General features: G+C 61.2%; 1 protein-coding gene across 1 annotated transcript; it reads right to left on the reverse strand.

Annotated features, from left to right (window-relative positions):
- Window positions 1-19: 19 nt before the first annotated feature.
- Window positions 20-1,463, reverse strand: FUT4 (fucosyltransferase 4 (alpha (1,3) fucosyltransferase, myeloid-specific); the record flags this gene model as incomplete). The annotated part of the gene is made up of 1 exon (XM_008565547.1): window positions 20-1,463. A coding segment is annotated over one exon (945 nt), but the record flags the coding sequence as incomplete, so codon positions are not given.
- Between the last annotated feature and the right edge of the window lie 5 nt (window positions 1,464-1,468).

Here is a 1,468-nt window from a genome sequence, read left to right on the forward strand (position 1 = left end):
ATCCAACCCAAAAAGAAAAAGATGCACTTGTGACCACAGTCCTCCCACTGTCCCGCGACAAGCCTCTTCCTAAAACCAGCGCTTTGCTTCACCTTGGTCCAGAGCAGTGGGAGTCGGGGAGCAGTGTGCATGAAACATGGAGGCTGCACAGGTCACAAATCTGGCCTGTGGCAGACGAGAAAATTTAGAGAAACGGCTTCTTGTAGCTAATCTATTCCTTCACCTCTACACCGGTTATAAGGTTTAGGAGGGCCCCCTTCTTCACCCCTGAACGCTGATGCCCATCAACAGCTGAGGGAGCCCAACTGCTAACTGTGTAAAGAACACTAGGACCCGGGATCCTACCCACCCCGTCTTTGCGCTGAGTATTATTAATTGGTAAATCACCTTTTTCCCATAGAGCAAAAACGGGTATTTTGAGAACCTAATCCCGTGATTCAGCAGTCAAGGAGATGCACAGTAGAAGAGCAAAAGGCTGACAACTTGGCCTGCCTGGGTCCTATCTAGAGAGGATGGCTTTACCGCTCGAACCAGCGGGCCAAGTTACGTATGCTCTTGGGCCGGTCCCCAGCCATCTGCACAGCCTGGCAGGCCCGGCACCAAGGTTCGTCCCAGAAAGAAGTGATGTGCACGGCATAGCTCCGGCGCCAGTTGAAGTAGCGGCGGTAGGCGGTGGGGTGGCGGTCGAGGAAGAGCAGGTAGGCGGCCAGGGCGTAGGCACTAGGGAAGTCGTCCACGTGAATGAAGGCGCCACGGGGCACGAAGCGCTCGTAGTTGGCACGCTCTGGGCCCAGCACCACCGGCACCGCCCCAGCCAGCAACGCGTTGCGCCAGAGCTTCTCTGTGATATAATCCAGGTGCTGCGAGTTCTCGAAAGCCAGGTAGAACTTGTAGCGGGCCACTGTGTGCAGGAGCCCGCTGTCGGGCACAGGCCGCCCTGGCCCGCCCCGGCCAAACACATCCACGGGCACGTACTGGCTCAGCTGGTGGTAGTAGTGGACCCGGGCCTGGCGCTCGTTCCAGTGGCTCACCACCCAGGCCACCAGCCCCCGTTTCCGGGACAGCGGTGGGACCAGGCCTGGCGGCTGGTCGCTGGGGTGGCTCCTGGGATAGAGGTAGCCATAAGGCACGAAGATGTCCGAGTCGGCCCGGTAGGAAAGCGTCCAGTTGAAGAGGTTACCTGCCAGGCTTTGCAGCCCCGGGGAGTGGGAGGGCGACTCGAAGTTCATCCACACCCAGCGCTGGCCCGGGGGTCTGGGGCCCGAGGTCGCCAGGGCTTCTTCTGCCGCCGCCGCCGCCGCTTCCTCCTCGTCGTCCAACACGCGCAGCTCCAGCTCCTCCGCTGTGCGCATCCGGACGCCCCAGGGCGGGGGCCAGTCGGGGGATCCCTTCACGAGGTCGCGGTGGTGGAACAGCACGGCCTGAGCCTCTCCATAGGCCGCGCGGTCGGTGAGCAGGCGGCAGCGCA

This window comes from Galeopterus variegatus, unplaced genomic scaffold (assembly GCF_000696425.1).
Source record: "Galeopterus variegatus unplaced genomic scaffold, G_variegatus-3.0.2 Scaffold69374, whole genome shotgun sequence".
Taxonomy (NCBI): domain Eukaryota; kingdom Metazoa; phylum Chordata; class Mammalia; order Dermoptera; family Cynocephalidae; genus Galeopterus; species Galeopterus variegatus.